Here is a 25,899-nt window from a genome sequence, read left to right as displayed (position 1 = left end):
TATAATTACAAATGTACACAATACAAAAATTTGTCAATATTTTATTAACCATATCAACCGCCCTAGCAGCAAATCTAGAAGGTCAATTACCGTATGTGACCGGTTGCGTACCGTTAGGGCATGCTGGCATTTCGCAGGTGACTGCGGCGTGCGGTCTGTCCATATTGCGACAGTTGATCCCTGCAGGAATCCCACTGCCAGACCACACACACTTCAACATGCGGCTTCTGATGCCCGTCTCACCACATGTTTTGGAACACTGGAAAACAAGTGATTGATAAAACGGCCTTTAAGTGAAATGAAAACCCTCAAACCATATATGATCCTTTTGAAAAAAAAAAAGACTTCAGGGAAACCAGTAACATAAAAAATATAAATCCAAGCACTTTTAAAAAGGTGCGTATTCTAATTCTTGTTTTCAAATATCACAACTGTTAAAATCCCCATGCAATTGTCCGTTCCAATTTTATTCTGTTTTAAAGCACTGCAAACGTTCAAATGCCTGTACTTCACAAAACTAACTTTAGTCCAGGGTGACACCTCCCAGACAGCGTGACAGTGGGGGTTGTGACAGTGTCGTGAAGTGCTGGGTGCCCTGGTTCTATCACAGTTAGCGTTGTCTACGTAGGTTCCATTTAGGAGCGAGCAGTACAGCTGCATATGCTGGGTAGCCGTAGCGTGGCCAAGGCAGGTTTCATTGGAACACTGTGGAATACATAAGTAAAGCTCGTTGAAATATATATTTTGGTAAGATAGGTTTTTCATTCTCTTGTGCAATGATTTAAAAAAAGTAAACTGTTTCTAAGGGGACTTAACTCAAAGATAGAAAAACTTGTTAAGTCTCTTTAGCATAATTAACTTTTTTTACTAGTCTAATATAGTCTGGCTGACATATTAAATTTTATGAACTAGCCAAGATATCTCACAGTTATGAACCAATGGCATGATACGAGCTACCATTCCTTTAACATATCAATTTAATATCACACTTTCATATAATGGATTTCGCCACAACTCAGTATCCTCCCTCCCCATTTGGGACCCTTTGGCGTATTGGTATACCCTGCGTTACCTCACTCCACTCCCCCAGGGTCCAATGCGGGCACTCAGCCCAGCCACACCCACGGGATTCTCGGGGCTTCACAAGACCAGCGTCTAAGCACATTTGTTGTGGTAATATTTTATACGAAGTGTCAGTAATCATTTCACAAGATACGTTTGTCATTTGAATGCCTCTACCACCACATGTCTGGGAACATACTCCCCAGTCACTAGTCACAAAACTATACGAGCTGCTGCCGTTGTACTCATTCCATGAGTCTGAAATTACATCCGTCGATGTATGGCTTCTCATATATTTCTTGCGTAAACTGTGTAATTTTGCCGCGTGTTCTTCTGAGTGAAAATCTATCGAGATTGCAGCTGCTACACCGTCTGCACTGCACGTGTAAATCCCGGCGTCTTTTAACCGGCTTTTACGTATTCTTAATATTCTGTGATGACCTTTGAGGCCTAATCTCGAGTGATGATTTGATTTTGGTATAACGGCTCCATCATTAGTCCATTCCACCTCGGATTGTGGGTAATTTTTCACGGGGCACCTTACCAATATTGTCGTCTGCGGAATAACGGTGGCCTTCCCACCAACTATTAACAGAATTCGCTTCATTGGCTTGATCTGCACATAATGTGATAAGTCTTTGCGAATTTTGGCAGGTTTTGGCAAAATTTTATTGAAGCAATCAAAGGAATTGCATTTCCTTTCTGCCAACGGCCTTTCTTCTAAGCACTCGGCTTCATTTGTTACTTTTATTATTGTTCCTGTGGGAGTCACTTGTTGACACATAACCATACGACTCTGCAGACCGCCGCCACAAGGTGTAGAACACTGAAATGCAAAACAAATGCCAGCAAAATTTTGACAGTGTTCTGCCTGTATAAGAGAAATAACCATCTGTGTACCTCAATTATTCAAAATTTATACTGAATGAAATCATTAACCTGGTTAATATATTTCAATTTGTATTTATCACTTTAAGTCAATGTCTATAATTTTTTCGTCTTCTCCCTATTTGCAATTTCATTTGAATTAACGGATATTCTTACTATGAATGTCAATGTATTTTTGAAAATACTTTTATATCAAAATCACTATAAATCATACCGTAGTCCAGTTTCCAACATGCCAGAAAGGGGGGCATTCAGCGAGGTTACATTCCCTGTCGCTCTCTGGTTTCGGTACTGGACAGAAATCCTCGGGCACTGCGGCGGTGAAATCTTCCCCACGCGCCAACTGTTGAATACACTGCACTGAGCGGGTCTGCGTGCCCCTCCCACACGTAGTGGAGCAGTGCCCCCACGCTCCTATACGCCACCTGGCAGATATCAAGAAAATATAGGATAGGTAGCTGCTCTGGGCAGACAAATGCACCACTGACGTGGTGATCATTCGCCTTCATAAATATCTACACTAACTCTCTGTCATCTATCCTACAAAACACAGTCAGGCTTCATGCCCGATTTCAATATACATTTGGTTATGTTAGCTTAATACATACACGCGCACACACGTACAGTTTGGCTAATTGTACCATTTTTATTGTGATTCCCTACTGTTTTCAAGCGCTGCTCTAGTGTTTCAAGAAATAGCACATCCTTCATGAACCGACTTATTTTCGATATGTTTATTTCAAACAACCATCTACTGATCTTTTCTGTAGTATTGTATTAATTAAAACTGAAATTTTAACGAGTAGTTTCAAAATGAGTGATTTCGTACCTTGGCGGACATGGTCCATCGCCACAGACTCGAGTCACAGAAGACAATTTTGGAGACGCAGCACACATACTGTCTTCAACTACAGCATCATCAGATGCTCGGACGCACTCTACTATGGATTCTTGAAAGCCTGCATGGAATTAAGTATAAGATCCATTATTGTCAACTTCCATAAAATTCAAATTGAATCATACAAAAAGAAATCAAAGTGAATCAAACATATGGAACATGTAGGCCTACATGCATTATCATGCAAATTGGCCTGGCGCACAATAAAACCTTGTCCCTGAGTAACAAAAGTAACTAACAGTTTTTATGCTTGATCCAGTGTACAGTACTGAGTATATGTGCGATGGGTGCATATTACACGTGTCAGATGATTCAAAATTGCGTTGATTATCAAGTGACAGCATTCTTCATGAAATTAAGCGATACACACTTTATGCCGTTTTACCTTGATATGCCTTGGCTACTTATTTAACTAATATTAACAATGCCTCCCATCAAACTGATAGATTGGTTTGAGTAATTTCTTACCACCTAGACATTGGGCACTGCAAGCCGTGTATCTAAGGCTTTTCCACAAGTAAACTTGCTCAGGAACGATGTTATCAAACGGAATCATCAGCGCAGAACAGTTGCCGTAGCTGCATTGCTCTATTTCATGTGGTTTTGCCTCTAAAAGAAAGTCAAGAATAAATTTATCTTTTGGTTAATTCTTTAATTTTATCTTTAAATGATAAAAGCATATTTGAAATGTCGGTAAATATATTAATGTTTTTAAACATCGCGAGTACATGTGACTGTGTGCCTTTGCAATAGAGAGAAAGACCCCATTCCCAGAGATTAGATCGATCCAAACTAGATCGACCTAACTCCCTGGGGGTTCACGCTAAATAGCTGTCAGCCGAGCGGGCACAAAAGTTAATTACCCCCTTACAGCTTGTAGTAGGCGGGACGGACATTTAAGCCGGATTATCTGACAGTAATCTAGTGAGACTCCCCACGGGGATAGATCGATCTAAATGTCTGGGAATACGCCCAAAGAGTGCTACTATATGTACCTGAGCATTCACTGTCAGGTAAATCCACGACACTACGGGAGAAGGCCAGGTAGACTTTGCATTGTACCAACCGTATCTTCACCCCCTGGCCACATGTGGTGCTACATGGCCCCCATTCTGTAGCTATAAACCTGCAAAATAATTCCATCCAGACAACCCGATTAAGTAAAGGAAATATCATAAAATCACTCCAAAGATACAAAATAATAAAAAGCCAATTTTCAAAATTAAAGTCACATCAAGTCGCCCCTGTATCTATAGCCAATTAGTTGGACTGCACTTGGCATCAACGATGCACATTCTTGGACAGCAAGATAATGGACATTATTCAGTGAGTGGCTTACTCACGTTGGTGTTGAAGAAATAGCTTGGTCTGCCTGGATCGGTGGGGCAGGTTTATCCGCCGCCATCATGGTATCTTTTTTGTCTGCCGATGCACTGATAGCATTCACCCTATCTCCCGCCGAGTTGTCAAACTCCTCTACTGCATTTTTATTATCAAAAACTCGTGGCAGCCTGTAAGACGCCTCGACGGTTTCTGAGGGAGAAAAAAAAAGCTGTCACTGATATCACGAGAGCGGGAATTAGACAAAATGCGTGCGCTGTTATAATTTTCTTAATCAAATAAAAACACACCCACTGCTTGTCTGGTGCAACAGAACAATATCTTTCCCACTCAATTTCGTAACGTAACTCCGGCATGCTCCGCGCCCATCATGCTATAGATGTAGGGACAAAACGAAATAATAATATTAGCTGCTTTGAAATAACAAAAAAATGGAGTTAATGTTAGTAGTCTACATTCCATGTTCCCTCTATTGTATATGATAATGTGGAAAAGGGAAAGGAGAATAGATTCACAGACAACACTAGTGCATTAACCCTTTGCCAATAACCAATTGTGAAATATGACCACCAAAGCAGTGAAATAAATGAGGAAGACGCCACAAGGAAATGTACGAGAAAAAAGTCGACAAAGTAATGCTAATATTTAAACAGATAAAACACTTAATGGCCATAAAAATAAAACGAACATGCAATAACACATGTTTACAACAGAAACACTAAAAAGTTCGTTTAACTTCCAAGGTCATGTCATAACTTCAAAATTTACTACCAAACCAACTGTGCGCATATATGGATAAGGTTTCGTTTTGCCTAAACCAATGTGCTGTTATATAGTCGAATAATATGCCAAGAACTTCCTGCTGCACACTGGAGGTCGAAAGGCGTAGAACAAAATTGAGCAGTCCAAGATAGAATATATTTACGGGAAAGGTTTAGCCAAGTTCATGAGAAAGATTGCCTGATACGAAGGCAAATGAAGACGGCGGCGTAAGAATGAAGACGCTCGTAGTTACATTACCAAACCTAATGCACAGCCCGCTTCGCTGTTACTAGCTAGTGATACAATTTTGTGTAAACAAAAAAGTTGTTAAATTAGACTCAATGGGAGACTTGTACCTAACAAAAAGAAAACATTGAAATAACATGTTCCCATCAAATAGCTTTTTAAGGACAATGTCGGCATTTGTTAGTAGTGGGCTCACTTGCGCAAAGCTGTCTACTTCTTAATTATAGACTACTACGATATTGAAAACTTAAAGGCCAGATACACGTACAAGTTCAGTCCCTTACCTTGCCCTGATCGGTCGTTCGTCTCAGCTTTCAAACAAAAAACGGAAGAAAATAATTCAGATAGAAAACTACAACACAAGTTTCGAAAGAAATAATCTGAATAGCTTTTAAGCAGTCATTGTGGCCTGTTGGCTACCGTAAAAGAGTAAAGATAATACGCTTTTTTTCCGGCAGTTATCTTGGTCCGAAAGACTTGAATAGCTTAGGACTATTTGCACCGATGTGTTACATGTATAGCGTTGAACAAACAAGAGCAGACAATATTGTTTCTTGATCAAAGGCTGTATGCATCCGTACAAACAAGCATCAGAAAAAAAGTACCTGTTTCCCCAATACAGGAAGTCTGTGTATCACAGTCCTGGGCACTGATGGGTTTGTCCTCTATACTGCAGTGTAGGTCATCAACCTGCTTGCAGATCACTTCACGGTACTGGACCCCAGTGCCACACGTCACGGAGCACTGGAAAAGACAGAGTTGTGCTTGTCAGGTCACCGTTTTCGAATTATAGTCACCAGTGCTCAAATATTTTAAGCATCGGTCTATATAATAACTCCACTTCTTGTTCATTGAAAACAGCCTGCACTATTATTGCCATTAGAGCTTTATTTTAGTATTTTAATAAATTAAAAAATAATTAAAACAAGGCAGCAAAGCTGTCAAATGTACAGACAAAAAACAGGAAATAACTATGCACAAAATAGGCTACTGTCAATTCTGATGCAAAAATACATTATGTTAAACTGCAAATTCAACATCAAATTTTAATTATCCTCAACAGGTAATACCAATGTAATTAAAATATGTGACAAGTTTACACTTTGAAAATGCATAACTTCCAGAAAAAGAAGTTCCTTAGACTGCTTTTCCAACTCAGACTGCATTTTAGTCCCGTATTTCTTTTTTGAAAGTTTGGCAATCATAAGTAACATGGTTTTCCCATAATGGTCATCATGGCAGCAGCACCCAAAATTGTGTTTTCTTCTATTCTGATGCAATATTACATAATGGTTAACAGCATAATAACTCAATTTTAATAATAAAATATACGTATCATGGATTTTCTGAAAATGTGACTAGCATGGGTCTTCAAGCCCGTGGAACTTCAAAGTCACACCTTGAAAATGCCAATATGTGAAAAATTAAATTTTCACAAAATAACTGTTTAACTAGCAGCAAGAATTATCAAACAGACTGTATTTCCTACTGAAGCTGTATTTTAGTCCCATGTTTCTTTCCTGTAAGTTTGAGAACAGTAAATGACATGTTTTTTCTTAAATGGTCATCATGGGAGCAGTGCCCAAAATAGTTTTTTTTTCAAATTTTGATGCAATATTACATAATGTTTAACAGCATAATGACCATCAACTTTAATAATAAAATATTAGTATTATGGATATTCAGAAAATGTGACTAGCAAAGGTCTTCAGGCCCATGGAACTTCAAAGTCACAACTTGAAAATGCCAAAATGTAAACGAGACAGCACTGTTCTGAAATGTTTTTTTTTTCCATTTTTAACAATTATCAACATAAAACAAAATTATCAGTTTTCTGCCGTTTTTATATGATAAACTAAGAAAATTGATGAGATGGGAAAAATATCAACAGAGCAGTGTTAAATGTCCAATCTCTTCCATTCTGAGATTCTGAACATAGTGAATGATTGAATCTGACAAACTGCAATGATATGAGTTTATTTCCATTTTTGAAACTTTATTACACAATACACGATAACAAGTTTACCATCATTTTTACATAATCAGCTAATAATGTTGTAAAATTGCAGGAAATGCCAAACAAACACTTTTACGTATCTTATTAGTTCAATAATGAAACTGTTTACATGCCTAAGAATTAAATCTGAGGAAATGTGAAAAAACTGCATTTCTTTAAAATAATGGCCCGATTACGCTGATTTTTGAACTCAACCTGCGTTTTAGCAGGAATGACCACTCCTGTGAGTTTAATGACAATTGGCCTATCTGTTTTTCTTATATTGTGTTTACAGTGTTGCATATATGCTGAAAAGTGAAAAAAAAAAGCATAACTACTAAAATAGTGGCCCGATCATGCCGATTTTCGAACTTGACCTGCATTTTGTGAATATTCATCAGCTCTGTAAATATACAGCCAAAAAGTAAAACTGCCTTCCACTTATCGTGTTTACAATGAAAGTGCATGGTGCCGGCGACAGCGACAGTGACGGCAACGACAGACGCAGGTGATGGCAATATGTACAGACACATCTGTACATATTAACTGTACTGTTTGAGAACAGTAAGTGACATGGTTTTTCTTAAATGGTCATCATGGGAGCAGTGCCCAAAATAGTTTTTTTTCAAATTTTGATGCAATATTACATAATGTTTAACAGCATAATGATCATCAATTTTTAATAATAAAATATTAGTATCATGGACAAATAGTAAACGTGACTAACAAAGGTTTTTAGGCCGATGGAACTTCAAAGTCACACCTTCAAAATGCCAAAATGTAAACAAGACTGCACTGTTCTGAAATGGGTTTATTTCCATTTTTAACACTTTTTTAACATAAAACAAAATTAATAGGTTACTGCCATTTTTATAAGATCAACTAAGAAAATTGATGAGATGTGAAAAATATCAATAGAACAGTGTTTTAACATTTAAAAATGTCCAATTTCTTAGATTCTGAGATTCTGAACATAGTGAATGATTGAATCTGACAAACTGCAATGATATGAGTTTATTTCCATTTTTGACACTTTATTACACAATACACGATAACAAGTTTACCATCATTTTTACATAATCAACTAACAATGTTGTAAAGATGCAGGAAATGTCAAACAAACACTTTTACGTATCTTATTACTTAAATAATAAGGCTATTAGTATTAACATGCCTAAGAATTAAATCTGAGGAAATCTGAGGAAATGTGAAAAAACAGCATAACTTCTAAAATAATGCCCCGATTATGCTGATTTTCGAACTCAACCTGCGTTCTAGTAAGACTGACCATTCCTGTGAGTTTAATGACAATTGGGCTTACTGTTTTTCTTATATTGTGTTTACAGTGTTGCATATATGCTGAACAATGAAAAAAACGCATAACTACTAAAATAGTGGCCCGATCATGCTGATTTTCGAACTTGACCTGCGTTTTAGTAAGATTGATTATTCCTGTGAGTGTCATGACAACAGGCCTAACGGTTTTCCTTAAAATGTGTTTACAAGGTTGCATATATGCTGAAAAGTGAAAAAACAGCATAACTTCTATAATAATGGCCCGATCATGCTGATTTTCGAACTTGACCTGCGTTTTATGAATATTCATCAGCTCTGTAAATATAAAGCCAAAAAGTAAAACTGCCTTCCACTTATCGTGTTTACAAGGAAAGTGCACGGCGACGGCATCGGCATCGGCATCGCCATCGGCGACGGCGACGACAGACGCAGGTGATGGCAATATGTACAGACACATCTGTGTCTGTACATAAAAAAAACTAAAGTTATTAAAATGCACGGTGTCAACCCCATCCCAAAAAGACACACTTCGATTTGATTAGTTACACTCACGAATCCAGGGATTTTCTAGGGGTGGGATAGGAGGGGGCGCAAGTACAAAAGAATTTGAAATAGTAAACGAGGGCAATATTTCTGTAAAATGCATGGTTTTATTATATTTTGACCGAGAATTACTGTCCCATGTTCATATTGCTATAGCTCAGCCAAAAAAGTATGATACAAAAAGTAACAAACCAGTGACCATGGTCCAGCATACCAACGCGGACACTCCTGGACATTGCAGCTTTGTTTGTTGGCAGGTTTGCTTCCTGTGCACATTTTGTCCGCTGTACGGTCAAACTTCCCATTTTCTAATTCGCGCACGCAGTAGACCTTTCTCACCGCCGTTCCTCCGCCACACGACTTGCTGCACGCCTGCCAATCTTCTGTTTTCCATCTTTAAGTTAAAAGTAAATGTTTTTCTAACAAAAATTCAATTCTCTTCTTAAAAAAAGTATGCAAACAAACACTTAAACAACCGCACGTAAATGAAACTACGCAAAAAATTCAAGATAAAAACGACTGGTGCTTGGCAGGCACAGAATTGAACACCCCTCGAAAATAAACTAGCGATTCTTTCTCAATAATTTTTAAAATAATGCATTCACTTTCCTTATTGGAATATCTGGAAAATTTCATCATGATGTGAAAAATGACGTACACAGGGATGCAACTAGATGGAGCTTGACAAATCTGCGTTCTAAGTTTGGGTTTGTTTTTCAGCTCGCAGTATCCACTGTGGATGATCTGATTCCGCCATGTGTCCACACAGACGGTGGAGGTTACCCTGTAACCTGAAAGGCATTTGACATGGTCATCACGACGATCATTATTTTCCGATTTTCTTTATTTCTTTCTATTCAGATATGACGACTATTGTGGCCACCGCAAAGCATACTAACCACGCAAAGCAAGTGCTCTTAATGTTCATCTTAACACATATAAGAGGAAGCATACACTGCAGGACAACAAATTTACATTACCGAAAAGATACAGTGACACTATACGTTAATGATTAAGGCGTAATAAATATCTCAGACTATTATGTTTTCGACTTATTTCTTTCACCTTAATACCGATGCTCTTTTCTCTCACGCCCCATGCGACTGCGAACCGACAGCTTTTGTGAGATTTCCTGTAATATGAGTTTAAAAGCAGGTGGTAATCAAGTTACCTACACCACAGGTTACTGAGCACTCTGAATAGTCGGCTTCCCGCCAGTGGAAACGTGTCGTCTGTCGTGTCTGTTGACAAGTTGAGCTGTCTCCGCCACAAACGCCACACGCATCCACCACTGTCTTAGAATCCAGAACATGATCGCAGCCAACAGTCTGAAAGTAACACCACACGTAGGGTATTCCAAGTAATTGAAGGAGAAATGGAAATATGGAAATGATTTATATGCAGATTTATGCAGATTTATATGCAGATTTCTACCCTTTTTTGGACCGATTTCATCCATTCAAAATCAAAGTGAGTTTCTTATTTTGAAATTTGTGTTGTTCCGACCAAGGAGTTCCGACTAATGCTCTTTTGGCAATTAAGGCTATTAAAATCCTCTGTGTGCGATGTAATGTTCTCTTTCTTTCTCCCAAGACTAATCTAGTTAAAATATAGCCTACATCAGTACTAGCCTAAAAGGTTACTATAAATAGATTGACAGAGCTCTTGTGAAACCGAAAAGACATCACAAGATTTTTTATTTTTAATTTACGATTAATATTTTCTTCGTCATCTTTCGTACTAAATTCGGACTCCTGTGATCTTCGGAGCGTTTAAATCAATATAAAAATACATTTAGGTTTCAGTTCAGTTAAGAGCAATATACTCACCCTGCATTCTCCATTTATGCACATGTCAAGTGAAGTCGGGTTGCATCGTGTGCCATCTAAAACCTTCGGGGCCAACATAACACCAAAATCATGACCCTTAGGTTTACACCGGAGAGAGCATGGGTCACGCGGCTCGTGGTACGCTTCCCATTGGTAGAGCTGGTTGTAGTAAGGTACGTCATTATACGCTGCGCACTGCTGGCCGCGAAAGTCAACTGTCGAATCTGGGCATGGCTGAAATGATTTAAAAGCAAAAAGTAAGGACATGGCAACAATGATACATTTGTATGCTCCGTGTCGGAGGAAGTTCAAAGTCAGCATCTGCCAAACTCTAAGTTAGACCGAATAGTGCCTTGCTTAGGCGTTGCAGGAGGGCAAAATGAGTGAAAGCATTCATGAAAGGCCAATAAATGGAAATTTTTGATATTTTTGAAGCAACAATCTCACCTTAGAATTGCAAGTTTTGTAGCGTATCGAAGCCCCTTGGCAGCTCCAATCTGTGCAGCGTCTAAGTTGGTACGATGCCCCACCGTCGCACGTTCTGGAACATCCGCTCCATCCCGACCAACCTGACCAATGGGAGCCTGCACACAGGCGCTACAACGTATTGTAGATTTGTTCAATAAATAATACGTTCGATTCTGTTTCTAATGACAAGTGAAGTATATACGAATGTATTTATCATTTTCGTGGCGATGAATATATGCATATATTATACGACCTGACATTTCGAAAATACAAACCCTAGTTCGTTTGAAACACTTTCAACATTAGCATAAAGACTACAGAGACAGCGGTGGTATATATATATATATATATATATATATATATATATATATATATGGGCAGTTTACTTATGGCACCATGAGCAGTACCTGTTTTGGAACTTTTTCACGTCGAGGTACGTTCAATCCTGGCGAAATACCAATTACAGTTCAATAAGTCAACTCAATATCGCTGAAAACGCCATCATTGCATGCTGTCAATACCGACTACAATGACGACAGCAGACGATAATGTGTCCATACAAAAACTGATGATAGACCATGGAACAATAAAACTGACAGGAAGAGATTTGAACCTCATGTCGGACGCCAGTTATCTTATAAAACTGCGCCGCGAGGGTTAAAAAGAAAACAATACATAATAGTTTGAATTTCTCCTTTTCCGCGTGGCTTTTAAGAGAACATTTAAGTGCAACGCTGCCAAACTCATTATTTAGTATTGCCACAGTTTCTCGGTTCGGTATCCCACTTAAAAGGTCGCGAGAGCTCAATTTGCAAACAAGTAGGGTACAGAAACACTATTTATATATGTTTCGGTAAAAAAATATTGACAACTGCGTCAGTCTTCCGAATATCCACTTGGTCTGTTCAGACGATGACAACTTTCAATCAGAAGCCGAACAAACTCGCGAGATTTACCGACCGGGACAGAAAAAAAACTGCACTTCCCTGTTTGAAACATTTTAGTCGTACGTTAAAGTAGCCCTCAGCTATCCAGGCCTGTATTCAAGATGCTGTTGAGATAGATGATGAAACAACAGTATTAGCATGCCGGTCTCATTCGGTTTATTTCCACAATTTCACCCTTTAACTACTCGTCTTTTTTAATCAAAACAAGGGATATTGTCTCAGTGTTTTTCTTTATTGCGCAGCTCATGTATCAACTTGAGGAAAAGTACATAAACACTCTTTCAATTACACAGAAAAATGGCTCCGAGTACAGGAACATATCAAAATGTAGATTTGCTGTAAATGGTTTATGAAGTGCGAATTCCAGTGCCACATAAGAATTTAATTTGACAAAATAAATAATATGCTGAACTAATAACAACAACAACAAAAAAAAAAAAAAAAAAAACGCCTGTAAACTTTCGAGGTGAAGTGTAACTGGAAAGTGTTAAGGTGTTTTGTTGAAGGACGCCTCCAGGAAGAAAGAACCCTTAACGGGCACCTGGCATTTCCAACATTTACCTTTTTGTGGTGTCGAAAACCAAAGTCTGCATGGTGGTGGCACAAAATCGCCCCTGAATCCCCTAAGGCTTACCTTTGCCCTTTTATTCCTTTGAGAGTCTGGTTTTTGTTTCGCTTAACGAGCATCGACTGGCCTCCCAGAACGTTTGGCTAGCGTGGAGGGACCATTCATACCTTTCTACATAACCAAAGCGGACACCAGGCATTAAATTTGATATTTTGGTGTTTTCATATTTTAATTCCCTTTAAAACCTGTTCTCAGTAGTACAATTTATCAACTTGACTGTTATTATCGATGTCACCAAACCATTTTCTAGGGCTTGGACAGTTCAGATTATGCTTCTGGGCATCGTAGTCCTTATTTTTTATCTTTTTTTTCTTTCGAACTTACATACTGATGTATGATATGATACCAACTTTCACTTGTTTTTTCTTCCCTGCCAAGGAGAACGATTTGAAATATAAGAGAGATTAAAAAAAGCGTGTCTAACGTACGCATAAAATGTAATAATGATTTAAACCAGCGCAGCTAGGAGTTGAAATTCAATTTCCTCTTGTGGTCTTTGATCTTTAGTTTTGACCAAATTTTAGGATCAGCGTGATAATAGATTCAGCTTAAGACAATTCCACGGTTTACAGTCCCCTGCGGCCGTCACTTTGAAAACTACCAAATAGTTTCGACTAGGAAAAGAAACTGCCACACGAGTTCGTTGATACAAATTGCTTAATGGATTGATGGAAATTTAATAAAACGACTATTGTGTTTGGATTAATGTTCCACGGTACATCTTTCAAAAGAAAACTGTTTAAGCAGGCAAGTGGAGAACCACGTATGAGGTAACAAAAGATCGTAACTTTGTGGGAGTTGATAAATAAATTAAATACTTTTCTCTTTTATACACAACGGTATGAGAACCTACAGCTGAATTTTAACATACCAAGAAATATCTTACGGACAAAGGTAGTTGTGCTAAAACAAACTGCTTTAGAATTAACGATTTGTGCTTATTTGATCGTTGTTTGATTGGAAATAAACAACCTACGTAATGAAAGCTTGCCAAGATGTTTTACAACACAACTTTGAAATCCCAAATACGGCATGGCCTCTTTTTATATAGAAAGAAAAGAAATAATGAGAAAAGTAGGCAGTGAAGAAGTCTAAGCAATCGCGTTAATCTAAGATAAATAAACAGTCGCATTACATTAAATAGATTGAGGCATAAGAAATGTAAGAACTGACAGGTAAAAAAAGACAGATAGAGTAGTTAAAAGAAAGTTAGACACATTGATAAATGTGGGTAGAAATGGAAAAGAACAGCAAAAGAGTTAATAATGAAAAACGCGCCATTTAAAATTCATAAGACGATGCCAGCAATCCACTTCTACATAAGAAAAAAGGGATTTAAAAATAGTTCATAGAACCAGTCTTAAGCAATGTCTATCCTTTCGTGCGTGTAGGTTCGCCAACTGCAAAAAGGCGTCAGTTTGTTTTAAAAAATTAGCGCTAAATCATTTCGGAAAACATCGCTGACTCTATTGAAATCAAAAAAAAAAAAAAAAAACCATTCGCTTCAGAGAATTAAAGCACAAATACACAGTGATATTAGAGCAAAGCGAAAGTCAACACGACCTTGCACATGTCAGTGAGACTCCCAAAATTCCCGATAGCAGTCAAAACAGGTGCTCGGTGTCGCGCCAGGGTCGTGATATGATATTATAAAATCAGATACATGTTCGGAGCAGGTTGTATCAACATCGGATTATCTTAAAACATGGGGCAAGTGGTTGAGCGTAATCTGAGGGTACATTTCTTGTCAACTGTTTAGGTGAATGCATACACCTGATAAGAGGGACTGAACAGTTTTGAAGTGTTTGGGCTCGCAAATCAAGTACTGAGACATGTTACATGTACACAGATGTTACATGCTGTACATTACATGTCAAACGTTTCTGCTCTGGATTAATAAGGTAACTAAAAAGGTTCCCTGTTGTTTTATATTCTAAGCCCCCATCACGTTATGTTTTGAAAATAACTACTTAACAAGTAAGAGGCACTTTTAACGCCCATAATGTCCAAAAATACTGCGTCTAAATTGATAAACTTACGAGCAGGCATTTCGGTGTATTAATTCTTAGGAATAAAATGTGTGTTCCAGAGAGAGAGAGAGAGAGAGAGAGAGAGAGAGAGAGAGAGAGAGAGAGCAAACCAACAAAACGCAAATCTAGCTGTACGTTGATTTATTAAATTTACCTGTATCCCTAGCAGCGTCGTCAACACAAGCCACAAGCCGGAAAATCCGCGGCGAGTTGCATACATTCTCATAAACCATCGGAGCTAGCAGTTTCCGTCATAATGCTGAAAAAGAACAAGTAAACTAATAGTCCACTTGAAAGTACTCTTATCAAACATAACAAATAGCATACTTAGTGATAAGTTTATGTATTTTACATCACCCCTTCGCACAAATACGAAATCAAAGCACTTTAAACAGCAATTTATACTTTTCGCTATCTGAAACCTAAGGCGCGTCAGTAATAAACGCTGAAGGCAGCCGTATTAAATCAAAATTAACGTCCTAGAAAGCATTGAAGGAATAACCGAACAATGTATGAACATATGTTTTTGCTGCTCATTCACAGACACGTAAGAAAATACACTTGGCACAGTTCTGGCCGTTATTACAGACAGAAGCATAGTGCATTTTAACCGCAACCAAACATTTCAGTGTTGCATGTCTGTTATGGCATCTCCAGGGTTCTCGTGCGGCATGTCCTGGATGAGTCCCTGCCAAATATATTGGCATACAAAAACCCACCGGGAGATACTTGTTATTGTGAATGTTGTGCCCAATCTTTCCCAAGATCAATTCGCCTGCAATTAATACATTTGAATAATGTTTCGCGTAGTTTACAGTTAACGAAAAATCAACACAACCTGCCAATGCCTGTTTTCTCTATCAAATTTAACGAGATTGAAAATAAATTAAATCACAGAGAGCCTATTATTATACATTCTATAGTGAAGTGAATCCAGGGTGCGTATAATTACGTATAGTGCGTAATTCAGCAAAAAAGTGAAATATCAGAAAAATATACTCAGCAAGGTGTACCTGTAAGACTAAGATAACCCTACACACCTTTTTGACTATAAGTCTTGAGAAGAATAAACATATCGCGTAATTTGGGCAGAATACAAGAGTTATGACAGTCCGTATGTGGCACATTTCCACTCCATTCCTCTTGCGCGCGTGCTGTGTTGAAAGGCCGCCTGATCATGCACAGATGGCTACTTGTATTATTTACGACGCATACAGGGTTGTGGTAGATAAACATTACTCTTCAAATTTACAATTTCAACTGTTGCAAAAAATCATGTTGGCAAGCTACCGCGAAAATAAAAATATTCAGCATGAAAATTCCACTCATTTCTGTCCACGGGCGCAGGTGAAGGGATACTATCCATTCTACTGACGTTTTGTGAAAAAAAATATCATTCACTGCCAAGAATGAAAGGCGCATAAATCCAGCATGTAGTAATTAAAACGCCTCTTGTTACAGACTGCGCAACCTCGCAGGGCTTCCATCCGTCAGCTGGAGGGTAAAATTCAAATCACACTCTGTCCTGACTAGTACCACTGGCGATTACACCTTGCGTGGAAAGCATTAACATGACATATCTTTTGATCCGCATAAACTCTTACAACGTCTCTCGTCCTCTTTAAGTCTCGTAGATTACCAAGGATCGAGAACGAGAACAACAATAAAAATACAGTTTTTCATAAACTGTAAATATGAAATCGATACTTGTAAGTTAAGGCTAAGGAAGAAATATTGGTAGAAATTTGCCTACATGTTGAATGATTACCTGGCTTAAGTTTCTCATTAATAGGAATTTCTATTTTGGAAATGACTGCAGGTGCATTTCCAGTTAGATACAGTCTTCACAAAATTTAGGCCTGACATTGCTGCGATAGCAGTGAATTGCATAGGCGTAGTTCGTATTAACACACGTCCCCCACGTAAATGCAACCACCTTATTATTGCTGAGGTCGACCCTGCCAGTATATTGTTATCTATTTCCATCAATGCGACAGTTTCTTGTCAGCGTTATCTGTTCCAGAGTGATAACGAAGACAGGGTAGAAATCCGCGTCAGTCAGATTCGGTATCCGTGCACAGAGTCGTCATATTTTTTTTTTCGATAATATCTGGGCAACTTCTCACGATACCACAGGGCACAGTCTCTCGGGTCTATATCAAAGGCCAATAATAACGGATTTGAGTTCTTAGTTGATCTGTTACACTCGACCCCATACACCTCACGCCACAGCTCTCCCCGTGTCATGGTCACGAGTTCATTCTTAGACTGACGTTATTTATTAAAATCTTATGCCGTCCAAAATAAGGGTAGCATGATGCCAGGCATACGCGACAAGTTTCTCTTCGGTTTTCTCACCTGTTCTCTGTTCCACATGAACACCTGGTGAAGTTCTCTGCTCGACCTTTTCGCTATCGGTCCATTCCTTATCTCTTTTCAGTGATGACTGCAATGAGAGAAGTGTGCCTGTTAAAAGTGTGCGTTGAAAGCCGGGTACTTGAACTGCATCCAACCACGTGGTTAGCTAGTCTGAGTTAATAGCTTCTATGCTCCATAATGTTATAAGAAACACCCCAATGAATATATGAATACAATAATTGGCAAAAGGGCTTATGACAAGAGATGAATCCGGCAACGAGCGACTCAATCAGCTAGACAGCCATAAAATCTATGTAACCAAATCAATCAATTATTGCAATGAATGGATAGTTGATGCATCCCCTTTTGCTGTAATTTTGACGTAATGTAATTTCCTTCTTGGCGTCGAATTAAATTGCTGTAAAAGTAATTGTTATTTCCAATTGCCTTGAAAATGATAAGAAAGGAGACTCAACTATTTCCCTTTCTTGATTTCCAGGTAAAAATTTAAGTTGACGTGTGATAATGTAAAACTTTATAATGTTTGAATGATGAAATTGCGTTTTTTTTCATCTTTTTTCGTGAAAATATTCAGGAAGAACAAAAAGCAGTGTGTTTCACGTTCTCAATAAGCGTCTGTGAATCATTAAAACGGGCTATTAAGATTTCTTTTGATTAAAACGCTATAACTTTAAGCAATCGTCATTCCCACCAAGATCTGAGCGGGACTTTGACAGATCAGTATGATGAATGTTATTGGTTCAACCCGGTTTCCATCCCATGTGTGGAAATCTAAGACCAAGGTAATTCACGGTGGAATTGCAAAGAAGTTTGTTTTCGCTCTTTGTGATCTAGAATTACACTACACAACATAAATAACGGTTAAAGAGGAGGGTCCACAGAACGAGCGTAGCGTGTACGTTTTACTATAGACGTCGGTTTAGGCTAAAATTTACAGCATATCCAATTAACAGTAACCGTACTCTGTAGTAGGGAATAACTCACTTGACACTTCACTTGTCGGAACTAGTCCAGAGATGCCCTTGCCTCTCCTTATAAACACGGCTATATATTGCACTGAAAGCCGTATGCTATACCTCTTACCAAAATTGTGTAATTAAAGCACGCCTAAAGCGATAGTGATGTGAGGAAATTCCTATCGTTTCTGTTCCTTTTATTTTCCAAATGAAAAATGTTCCTCATAATGCAAATGCCATTCCTATTTTTCCTTATCCTTTGAAAAAAAATGTTACCTAGACTTCGGCGAACTCTTTTTGGATACTTTATATATAATAAAAGTAATGAACTTACTCTAGGCGCCATTGGGGGGGGGGATTTAAACACGAGAAACCGAAAACATATTTAACATTCTCTGAGGTCTCTGCACGCGGTGTTAAATCTTTTGAGTACCTAACAAGAAGATGTAAGCAGCAATAACATCACTTCGGTGTTACTTTGCGTTACTTTTTTAAGTGATGGAACCAAGGATCGGTGTCATACACGAGCGAGTCCCCTGTGATTTAGAGTCCGGTTCCCATTGATTTCTACAGGTAGGCCCCGTCCTAGATTTTGACCCACTTACATCAGCTAGCCCTAACCTGAATGAATCTAATGGAAGGTGGACACTGTCACACGGACCCCCAGTCTCTGTATACCAGGACAGCCTCTTCAAGCACCGTCCCATCTGTTTTTTAAGCACAAAAAGTGGGATTACTTCCTACCCAAAGGGCGGCAGAGACGCATCCTGGACCTACTCAAGTATGTCTTATGTACTCCAAAACGTGCCAAATCAACACATTTTTCAAGAGCTTTCGGGTTAGCATACCCCCTCCCCGACCTCCCAAGAATGACAATTATTTGCAGGTGGATTTTGTGTCCCAGAATAGACAAAAGACCCGCACTAAAGCTCACAGAAGTATCATTAAAAACCTTAAAAGTGTGCAGAAAATATGCCATATTGTCATCTTCAAGCGGAGGGCGTTTTTTCCCACCCATAAGACAGATGTCGTACATGTCAGCTGGTACCACGTGGCATTATAGAAACATGCGCACATACCACACGATCGCGGCAATAATGGTTTTCACAGAAATGAATGGAATCAAATGAAAATAAAAGCGAAACCAGTAGTGATGAGCACACAGTTATACTGGGGGATAATCTGGGTAGACTGATTTCTAGCTTAGTGTTCTAGATCCGCCCATGCGTATGTGTTGTTATAACGAAGCTACAGAAGCGAGATAATAAAATAAAAGATACTTGGAATCATTTTCAGTTCGTTGCCTATGCATATAACAAAATAAGTTTTTTTTTCTTGAATAATAGAACTATAATTATATTAACGTCGTCAAATCACTATCAAGCAAAGCCACTTGTAATTTTCAGCGTTCCAACACACTGACTGGCGCGTGCGAAGGGACGTTGACCTAAGTACTTTCTTCTGTTGATTAGCAGGATGACCGTCTACCGCAGACGCCTTGCGTGTTTTAATTACCTCTTTTAGCAGACAAGTCCTCTTACCTGTTAACATGCCAATGTAACAATCAGCACATTCATCACTGACTGATACAAAGACAGGTCAAGCCCACTTATCTTCCAAAAATAGAATAGCACGTAATAAATGCATGCATATTTTGCAAACCATCTATCATGCAACTGTTACATTACCTGTTAAATAAAGACCAACATTTGAGTACATTTCTAAAGAATGCAATTCAGTACGAAAGGCAATAAAATACAGAGACAATAAATGATAAGTCGTTTTAAGTGCAAGACTGACAGGATCCCATACCTGAACGTACCGCTCCACAATCTTGCCGTCCACCTGCCAAGATGGATTTTTAGCAATGCAAATGCAGTCGAATACCGGTGTCAGTTCATGTGCTCACTGACACAACTTTGATAATCTGGACACAAAATCTTCAATGAGAATGAATTCAAAGCGCACTGCACTGGAGAGACCGACAGGAGAGACCACTCCGGTGGCACCATACGGCGGTGGCTGTGCGTGCTACTAGGCTGGACCCTGATTAACTACCCAGTCTGCGCGCTGAGGGACAGCCCCAAGCATCTCCGGCAAGAATCAACAATAAACCGACTCTGATCAGCACGGACCGTAAACATCACCAAGGTTAATTAGATCGTGGTTTTCATCTAAATCAAACTGACCCTTAAAATCAATTTACTGTTCAAAGCTCTACCCTGCCCGTGCAAAACCCCCTCGAAAACACCATGGTCACAGCATTTATACCTTTGGGCGGTGAAATAACGGCTGAAGTAAAAGGTGGCGTACCATACGTCATTAGGTTAGACCTAGCTAGAACGCTGAAGAGTTAAACTGTTTTGTATCTTTCTCGATTTTTTTCCTGTTCAGACGCAGAATCACTTCTCATTTTAAAATCAAGACGTAATGGGATTATAGCAGCTGAAAAAGTCAGAGAAGTTAAACGGTGTTCATCATTAAGCAGTCTGAAAAAGGTGTAGTTGTTGGTTCGAATTAAAGAAAAAGAAATAATGCAACATATACTGTTCTTCAATTATTAATCACGTTTTGAACTTTGGACAGCCCGTAACAAGCATGATAAGGTCTAACTGACCTATCGTGTTGTTATTTTTCTCCCAATCTCCTACTGAGACTTGGATCAACGGTGTATGACATGATTCCCAACCTTTGATGTTTCTCGTGCACATAAAACTTCAATCATGATGTTTCCTGGCCCAGGAATTCTCCATTGTGAATATCAAAGCGTAAGCAACAGCACTTGATTTGAATTAAATGCCACAGCAATATCAGCTTCATCGTCATTATGATCTTCACTAGTATTGCCAACTATCAAATTTACTGAAACTCAAAGTGGAGAAAATGGAAAACAAGACTAAACGTGACACAGTAGTATTCTTGGTCCACGCAATATGATCGCCAATGTAGCATGCCCTCGCATTGCTTTCAGTGCTTTAGATGTGCAGCTCTTCGGGTCACCGTGCACGCCGCCAAGAGATGATCTGTGGTTTTTGTGAGACTTCGAGATCGCTTTTGAGCTCAATTCAGCCCATCAATTACCTCTTCATCCGACAGAATGAATTACCCCAGCCTTCGAACTGGACACTTGGTACATTTAAACATATCATCAGATTGTTAAACCTACAGCCAATACATTTCTGACAGGAACATACATGGGACCATTCAGATTATTAACTTACATAATAAAAGTAACTGAAGCAGAGAGGAAGTTTAGGCTCTAAATGTGTGTAAATATATCACGTTTCTTCACTCGTTCTGGATTCCTAGCCAAATATCTCCTGGAAAATGTGATCCTCTTAACTTTTCAAGAAAAAAAAATGAGGCAAAAGAAAATACTATTTTTTCAGCATTTTCTGGATGTTCTGCACGCAGGAACTAGTCAACCTGAAATACTACATCTGTCTTTCACTTATGTGCAGTAACAGAGAGTATTTATTAGTAAGAAATCCCTACTGTTAGTAATATTAAGCTCAGGGTGGATATAATATACACTTTTGTGAGACATCAATAGTAATAACTTTAATTAACAAAGATTTCAGTCAATAAAAACAACCATCGGAATGTAGGTGATGAAGCCCACAGTTTGACATTCACGGGTAATTGCATTAGTTAGAGTGATTTTTCGGCTAAATTTATCTAAGAGTATCTAAAATGATCGCTGAAAAATCTCGTTAAGATGTTTTCTACATACCAGACAGTTGGAAGGAAGCACGTTTTGACGGTATCTGATGATTATACCTAGCGTCCCAGTCTACCATTGTACATTGCACAAGGACTTGCACCCGACAGTCGCCCTTACACTTGACGCCATGTTCCATTTCTTCGAGATCGTGTTTCACAGTCCCTTACCACTTGCGACCTATGGACATACGTGAATTTTGATACCCTTCAGGTCGCCGGAAAAAAAAATCCCCGATTGCAGCTGCTCATGAACATCCAATCATATTTCTTAACGTTGCCGGACTTCATTTGGCTATAGTAGATTAACTTCAAATATTTCAATTTTCATCATAATTTTAATCCTCGGTCAATTATCCTCTCCCTTTTATTAGACTTTGAATAATGACAATCTTTTCTGACATGTTTAGACGGTGGCTATCCAAGCCGCAGGTTGTAGGAAAATGATACTATCGAATGGATTCAAACCATATATAACATTGGACTGCCCATATTTCTAAGAAAAAGGCCGAATAAGTGACCAACCTGCATGGGAGCCAATCTTTTTTAAACAAACCAACTTGTAATCATTTAGACCTGATTATATGATTGAACATATGAATATACATATGAATATATATATAAGCCGCACTCTTATTGGATTTCAAGCCAAATAGGTAGGAGAAATGGCTGGTCTTACTTTTCAGAAATAAAGTGGGGGGAGGGGGAAAGGTATTTTAACAAATAAGAAACATGACGCAAATAAGTATAACAGAGTGCTCTATGTATTCACGTGAGCTTTAATATCCTGAATATCACGGTGACCATCTATACCTCAAGTGTGGTGTCCCATCAGTGACACCATCACGACTAGAGGCACCTGGCGGGCTGAAGAATTTATCAAATACAGAACAGCCTGATTCAAAATCAAATGTGACATGTTCAAATCGATAAACGTGTTGAGAATAACTTGGGTTTGTGATTACCTTAATGTGTAGTGATGATGGTGCAATGTTTTAGTAGGTTCACATTATAGACCATTATACTTGCATGTCAGTTCAGACCGTGGTTAGGAAAACTTGTTAGTGGGTTTACGAGTGGCGCCTCTCTGCAAACAGGCTTGGTAAATAACATCTTTTACGTTTTTGTTTTTGATAATCATATGATGTTTAACGGGCACAGCACTTCAATTTTAGGGTAAGTCAGTTTTTTTCTGATTTCTTAAAAATGGAAGTCGAACGTGCTCGTAAACCAACTAATCAATTTTGTCTTGCCTTAACAGCTTAACAGGAAAAAAAACTTCAATCCATGCTTTTACGATCTGACAGGTTGTCAAGACCAAAAAATGACAAACGATGTAACTTAAAGCTATTGTCGCTGTTATTGCAGCAAATAAATCATCCTTAAACATATCGATGGTAAGAGGAATGTCAGTAGAGTGGAACAAAGCAGTATTTTTTAGCAGTTTTAAGACGCAGATGTTTCAAAGTAGCATAACTAATCACTGTAGGCGTGAAGTAGACGCTTATCACGCAATGTGCAGCGACAGGCCCTCCCGACGGATTCCTATATTTGACCAAAATGTCAGTTTAAAACCAGAAGTAAATACTCGTAAATCACAAGGACTGTCCAGCTGAGTTGATTAACCGCGTTTTAAAATGACTTTGACAAATAAAACACATTTTTAGGAGTTTGGAATATAAATATTTTTAAACACTTTTCATTTAAATAGTAATTGGAAAAATGTTAATTCACCTTTGGTCTAATTGATTACCTTTTAAACAAAATAAATGCCTGTCGTTTACGAACCTTAACTTAAAAAATTCAATTCTGTATTTCCCGTTACCTAAAAGAAAGTTTAGACATGTCAAGTCAAGTTAACTTTCCTTCGGTATATAATGAAAACAATTAAGGCTTTTTTTAACTTTTGGACAAAATTTTACTTAATTCATACTTTATGTTTTCAAATGAAAGTATTTTTAGAGAAAATAAGTGAAAACAGTGAAAACGGGGATGCGTCCTTCCCTTCCTTTACCCACTTACTAGTTTTTCTTTTCAACAAAGTGCGATTAATCAACGACATGTTTTAACACATACTTAATGGGAAAACGGCTATTATCATTTTTGGAGGGGGAGGCATATAAATCTCTAATACATTCCTAAAGGTCTTATAAGTCCCACAGTAAAGCAATGAAATAAGCCCACCACGTAATAAAGGTCCGATGAAAAGAAAACCATCAATCGTAAGCATTCATAGGATCTGTCTGCTCACGTATATTTCAAAGCTCATGATAAAAAACATTAGATCACATTGTGTCGAGACACGCATCTGAGTTAAAAATCGATTGTGCTAATATAAAAATGCATTAAAAGGATAAAGATTGTGAACGGCAAGGTTAAAAACATTTCCTTTCACTGATTACCTGAATGATGAATGGCGTCACGGGCCAGAGGATGCAATTTAGAGATCCATTCTTGAATTTAATAGGGGGGGGGGGGGGGGTCCAGGGCAGGTGATGATTCTTTAGCTTGTGTTCGGTAACAAGAATGATGATTTAAAGATCGTTTCTCATGCACTAAATGGGTGACACGTATTATTTTGTCTTCTCCGGTGCAGGCTTTGCATTTATACTTAAGCGTCATCTGCTGAAGAAAATGGCACAATAAAGATTTCGGAAAGGTCGTATTTTGATTTCAGAATTCGACAATAATAATGCAGTATAAGACAGTTTTGTTGCGGGGTGGGGGGGGGATGAGTAAATTGTTATTCCACGCTTTTTAACGTCCTTCACATGGTAAGAAAATCCTACGTCCGGGGAGAGACATTTTATAGACGCTTCGTCTATACTTCGTGTCATTGAAGAATAAAAAGCATCATCATTAGAGCAATGTACTACGTATTCATTTCTTTCTCTCCTCCCTATTTTCCCTCCGCTGCTTTGCAGTATCCTACAAAAGAGCATGGAGAGGTATGTGGTATGCAAACTGATATAGCTTACATATCACGCTGGTATTGAGAGAAATTGATTCTTATCTTCAATCAGTATGTAATCAAACCGTTCGACTATATTAGGCCCCGTCTTGTATTTCCTCCATCATTGTATTATAACAACTCCTCCCTGTTCTTATAATGCTCTGGTAGTAAAACAGTGCGCATTAAAGCGCTCGAACGAGGGGTTTATTGCTGATTTATTGAAAACACGACTCAAAAGAACTTTCAAAAGTCTCCTTGTGTCGAATGTAAACAAAGTCGCTGAAACATCATCGCGAGCAAGTCTCGAAATCACATACGTTGTGCGTGCCCCCACATACGAAGGACTTAAAATGATTAAGGTTAGGTATGGGAAAACATTTAAGTTAAGCACTCGGCGTGCCCAGCCTAATACGTGAAAATATTGGTTGTTTTGTCATGCTTTCATTTAACTTTGGAGACTTCGCGGTCGGTCGGCAAAAGGCATAGATGCGAAGCGTCAGGTGATATTGTCTGCGTGTGAAAGGTGTGTGCCCCACAGCGAGAGAGAATCAAAGTCTGCATTCCAAGGCTTTTGTGAACTTGTTGTGACGGCCGTACCGCTGGTTTTACCGATCGAAAAAATATAAATGCAACGCCACTTCCCAAACCTTTTTCAATACTTTGAACATAGCTTGTGGTCTAAGCGCTCCATGTTTCATTCCAGTCATAACTTTAAAATGGCTATATGATATTAACAACAAAATTAACCAAAATGTACACATAAATTTCGTATGCAGCCGACTTCTCAAAAAGTTACATAAATTTAACCACCTACCAGTCTTCATAAACCGCGCAGACTTGTGCAAATCGCATTCGGCAGCAACCACGTACACTATCCTAGTCAGACTGTACAGTAAAACAAGTATGTGTTAAATTCTTGACTGAGGCTATTGGTATTACCTTTTTCAGTTCAATCTG

The 25,899-nt window shown here is 38.5% G+C and overlaps 1 protein-coding gene across 9 annotated transcripts in view; it reads right to left on the bottom strand.

The window, feature by feature from the left end:
• The window catches only part of LOC106175934 (protein madd-4), a 26,737-nt gene extending 838 nt beyond the window's left edge, over positions 1 to 25,899 (bottom strand). The window contains exons 1-18 of one of the 9 annotated variants that reach the window (XM_013558108.2): positions 25,882 to 25,899; positions 17,293 to 17,380; positions 15,089 to 15,193; positions 11,309 to 11,458; positions 10,862 to 11,095; positions 10,204 to 10,360; positions 9,691 to 9,823; positions 9,225 to 9,426; positions 5,803 to 5,941; positions 5,482 to 5,508; positions 4,192 to 4,381; positions 3,844 to 3,974; positions 3,317 to 3,457; positions 2,780 to 2,909; positions 2,165 to 2,375; positions 1,073 to 1,888; positions 523 to 705; positions 91 to 259 (exon numbers count right to left, since the gene is read on the bottom strand). In XM_013558108.2, coding sequence (XP_013413562.2) covers positions 91 to 259; positions 523 to 705; positions 1,073 to 1,888; positions 2,165 to 2,375; positions 2,780 to 2,909; positions 3,317 to 3,457; positions 3,844 to 3,974; positions 4,192 to 4,381; positions 5,482 to 5,508; positions 5,803 to 5,941; positions 9,225 to 9,426; positions 9,691 to 9,823; positions 10,204 to 10,360; positions 10,862 to 11,095; positions 11,309 to 11,458; positions 15,089 to 15,160 — 3,085 coding nt within the window. In that variant the 5' untranslated portion in view covers positions 15,161 to 15,193; positions 17,293 to 17,380; positions 25,882 to 25,899. Of the gene's footprint in view, positions 1 to 90; positions 260 to 522; positions 706 to 1,072; positions 1,889 to 2,164; positions 2,376 to 2,779; positions 2,910 to 3,316; positions 3,458 to 3,843; positions 3,975 to 4,191; positions 4,382 to 5,481; positions 5,509 to 5,802; positions 5,942 to 9,224; positions 9,427 to 9,690; positions 9,824 to 10,203; positions 10,361 to 10,861; positions 11,096 to 11,308; positions 11,459 to 15,088; positions 15,194 to 15,339; positions 15,589 to 15,974; positions 16,410 to 17,292; positions 17,465 to 20,081; positions 20,505 to 25,756; positions 25,776 to 25,881 lie in introns of those variants that run through there. The other 8 variants (XM_013558111.2, XM_013558109.3, XM_013558124.2 and 5 more) reach the window with 8 other exon arrangements.

This window comes from Lingula anatina, chromosome 1 (genome assembly GCF_051362555.1).
Source record: "Lingula anatina isolate TDL-2025a chromosome 1, LinAna3.0, whole genome shotgun sequence".
Classification (NCBI taxonomy): domain Eukaryota; kingdom Metazoa; phylum Brachiopoda; class Lingulata; order Lingulida; family Lingulidae; genus Lingula; species Lingula anatina.
Note: the sequence above shows the minus strand (reverse complement) of the source record. Positions and strands in the feature narration are given on the sequence as shown.